The sequence below is a fragment of the Histoplasma capsulatum genome, genomic scaffold (genome assembly GCF_000149585.1).
Source record: "Histoplasma capsulatum NAm1 scaffold_1 genomic scaffold, whole genome shotgun sequence".
Taxonomy (NCBI): Eukaryota; Fungi; Ascomycota; class Eurotiomycetes; order Onygenales; family Ajellomycetaceae; genus Histoplasma; species Histoplasma mississippiense.
The window spans coordinates 353384-357353 of NW_001813982.1; the positions used below are offsets into that span (position 1 = coordinate 353384).

A 3970-nucleotide genomic window follows, 5' to 3' on the forward strand; every position below is an offset into this window, starting at 1 on the left:
ATGTTTCCCGGACAAGGACATTACGAGACGACGACATATTGATCCATTGAGCAGCCGGTATCTGTTCCTTTTGGCGAGTTGTATATAGGTACTTTTTTTTTCCAAGCTGATTTTTTCACAGCGAATTTCGGCAAATGAGATTAACCACGAGCACCCAATTTGATGGCATGCAGCACATGCTATTCCATTAAAATATTCTATATTTATATTTCCAAATTTCCTGTTTCTTTTTTTTGTTTTATTTATTTTTTTTTTTTTTTCAATCATTTGTGTGAGAACCCCTCCGCTGTTCTAAAAAGAGACCGAGGTAAATTAATGGATACAATTCCTAGTCACGTGACATATTTTCGCCTCTGACGTCCATTTGTTTGAGTGGCCAAGCTGGCAAGCTTCAATCATGTTCTCTAATCGCCTAAATGAAATGAAGACGTTCTATGCGCTGCGAACTTGAACACAGCCGCAAAAGCCGCAATAACACATACGATGGCATCATTGCCCCCACAATCTCCTGCGGGAAGGCAGCTCCCTTCTGCGTCCCATCAGATATCTGACAGCGCTTCATCAGCTAGCAGCAGAGAACCTCCTCAATCCGAGACGGATTCCTCCCTCCATACAAGCGCTTCTGTCGAACGCCTAGACGTTTTTCCTAACGTCTCGAAGGCTTCGGGGGTCGGAGATATAGAGCCCGTGCAACAGCTATCGAATGCATCACCGCAACAAGAACAGCCAGGTCAACAAAACCAAGAGCCTTCCATCATGGATAACTCCTCACCAGACGGAATACAACAAAGCGCCACTATTGAAGCCCCCACCGTAATCTCCGAGCCGCGCAAGTGCTGGATCTGCTACACCGATGAAACCGAAGATACCCCATTGAACACAGAGTGGCGATCACCATGTCCCTGCGCCCTGACAGCCCACGAAGCCTGTCTCCTTGACTGGCTCGCCGACCTCGAGAACCCAAACTCTCGAAAACGAAACAGACATCCCGCCAAAATGCTCTGTCCCCAATGCAAGTCCGAAATCGTCATCTCGCGTCCGCGAAGCCTTGTCGTCGACCTGGTGCGGGCTGTTGAGCGGCTGGCGGGCCGACTTGTGTTACCAGGCATGATCTGTACGCTGGCTGGAACTCTGTGGGCAGGCTGCTGTGCGCATGGGGTGTACTCTGTATACCTAACTTTTGGCTCGGACGATGCGAAGCGGATTTTCCAGAGCCGGAACGAATCGACGTGGAATCCGCGGTTGAATATTGGATTACCCCTCATACCCGTCGTGCTTATACTTTCGAGAACGAAGTATGCGGAGGGTCTGCTACCTGCTATACCCGTTCTCTTTTTTGCCACGCACCAGCCTGGCAGCCAGGAGCTGGAGATGGATTTTTGGCCGCCCAGCGCTGCGATGACGTTTGCAGCACTGCCATATGTGAAGAGCTTTTATAGTATGATTTACGAGAAGGTTTTTGGGAAACTGGAGAAGAAGTGGATTGCAGAGGTACAGCCGCGCTCGGGAGAAGCTGGTGCTGACGGACAGCAGGATGGTGACCGTGGCGGCGCAGCGGTCGGAGGGAATGGCGATATCCTCATGGAGATTGATTTAGAGCTACAAGTCGGACTTGGGGGTGGAGGAAATGATGACATTGACAATATGCCCGTGGTAGCGGGAGCAGGCGGCGAGGACCTTCCTGATGACGGTGCAGCTGCCCAAAACCAAGAAGCAGGAGGCGCTGAGCAAGGCAACCAGATACTTGGCCGGCGACAAGAGGCAATAATTCATGATACGAGCAACATTGCAGACACGGTTCTGGGTGCACTGCTATTCCCGGTCATCTCAGCGTCGATGGGTGGCGTGCTGAAGATGGCATTGCCGAAAGCCTGGACGACAGTCCCATCAGTGGCAACGTCTTCTTCGCCTATACTGGAGGCGAGCAGATATGGCTTGCTGCAAAGTAGATGGGGACGGAGTGTTGTAGGAGGCTGCCTCTTTGTACTTTTGAAAGATGCGCTGGTATTATATTGTCGATGGAAGTTGGCAAACGCACACCGGAAAAGAAAGGTGCTCAATTATGATCGGACGAAGAAGCAGGCTGTGGGGCGGGGAGAGTCGAAATAATGATCCTAATAATTACGCATCAATAACTACCATGCGAAATTTGATACAGATACATACGCGCCTACCTACCTATCTTAAATCAGAGGCGAAAATCTGTTTCTTCAGCCCTCATCACGTTCCTCAGAGTGAGGATGCTATTTTCCGGTCTATTCTTTATTTATTTCTTTTTAATCCTGAACCAAACCGCTGACCGTCACGATACATTGTGGGACATGGCCATGGCATGTTTGGTAGGCGAGTTACTTATTTTCTTATTGGCAGGCGTGGGATGATGATTTTGCCTCAACATTCAAGACATGAATGGCTTTTGCGATAATGTCCAATTGGCAGAGTACGAGTAGATTGTATCCATTTTGAAGTTTTTCCTTTGTTGTGTATAATTAGGTCACTACGATATCTCTCTATTGCATCTAGATTATATGAATACAAAAAAAGCGTCCAAAATTCTATCGGTTTCCACTCCGTTCATATGAACCTTGGAAGGTGGTCGTACAGTATTCTAGATTGAGTGCGGCGTCTAGCGGCTAATCCGCCCAACCAGCATCCGCCATCCTTCCCGCCGCCCAGCAACATCCCAAATTTCATTGAGCCTCACCTCCATGTAAGTTGATGGATGCTATTACAATATCCACCACGCAGTGTTCCTCCGCGTTGTACAAATTCAACGAAGATAAGCGCGGAAGCGGGTCTGCCCTGGACAAAGCTATTTATTCTGCTGGTTTTTCTTCCAGAAAGGATCAAATTACCTGAACAAAGCCCGCCGAAAAAAAATCCTGGCTCCGCCTCCACAGACCGAACCGCAATAAATACCTATTCGAATCCACCATATCCGAACCACAATGAGACAACAACTATCTCCCGTCCTGGCGTCACTCGCGAGCGTCTTCAAGATCCCAATTGCCCGTTCATCAGCATCCTTTGCTTCCTCCCCATTGAGCTCCTCATCATTCTTGCAAGCACCGCTATCGAGCAGGTTGTGCGGTGAGCTGCGGACTTCAGTGTTTTCGCGACCATTTTCCGCCGGCCCTGTGCTATCTGCGCGGAAAGGGAAGAAAGTGATTGATAAGCGCGTTAGTAAGTAGATTTAGATTATATACATATCTAGTCCTATATTCTACTAGGCTAGAAGGGTTGAACGGGTTACGGATGATAGAGGGCCAACTGCCACCTATATATATACCTTTACCCCCGGCGCCCAAAATACAAGATGCAGTGGAAAGAAAATAAAACGCCAGTTGTTGAAGTTGGCCTTGTATTTGGGGCTGGGGTGAAGGCACATTTGGCAATTGGTTTTCCTCTCCTTTCTCTGTTCACTTTCCCAGAGCTTCCCTTTCTTCTTCCGTCTCTGTATCCGGACTTGACCTTCAAACCCTCGCAACTAGAATACTAATGTGTCTGCCCACTCCAGCACTCATCCGCTACTTCCTTTATCACCCCTTAACACCACGGCCCCTCCGTTTTTCCCGCAACCGCTACCTGCGCCATTGGACCATCCACCGTGCCTGGCAACTCTACTGCGCCAAGAAGCGTGAGGCACGCCAGCTCGAGCTCGAACGCCAGTGGAACAGCATGCGGGATGCGTGCGAGGAGCTACGAACGGGAGCAGGGGATGGTGGCAAGTTGTTCCGCATTTCAATGAATAAAAGAGGCGTCTTCACGGACCAGATACCGATTGAGTATGGTAGGATGCAGACGGAGGGGCCTAGTAAGGACGGATGGAATTATGACTGGAAGAGGTAGAGGTTTTAGTGGTTGTTGAGGAAGGAAGCTGCGGGGCGAGAGCGTTGGGTTAAATTCGCTTGCAGTTTGATGGAGGAGAAGCGAGAGAGCGGTGTGTTTTCACTTTGAAGATACATGTGGG

At 49.3% G+C, this 3970-nt stretch overlaps 2 protein-coding genes across 2 annotated transcripts in view; both read left to right on the plus strand.

The window, feature by feature from the left end:
• Window positions 1-756: 756 nt before the first annotated feature.
• On the plus strand, window positions 757-2187 carry HCAG_00105 (conserved hypothetical protein; the record flags this gene model as incomplete). The annotated part of the gene is made up of 2 exons (XM_001543009.1): window positions 757-1945; window positions 2159-2187. The coding sequence occupies 2 exons, from the start codon at window positions 757-759 to the stop codon at window positions 2185-2187; spliced, it is 1218 nt and encodes a 405-aa protein (XP_001543059.1).
• A 761-nt stretch (window positions 2188-2948) lies between these two features.
• HCAG_00106 (predicted protein) overlaps window positions 2949-3970 on the plus strand; it is a gene marked incomplete at both ends in the record, with an annotated part of 1177 nt that continues 155 nt past the window's right edge. Inside the window, 2 exons of the mRNA XM_001543010.1 lie at window positions 2949-3183; window positions 3518-3814. Of these exons, the coding sequence (XP_001543060.1) occupies window positions 2949-3183; window positions 3518-3814 (532 nt within the window). The remainder of the gene's footprint in view (window positions 3184-3517; window positions 3815-3970) is intronic.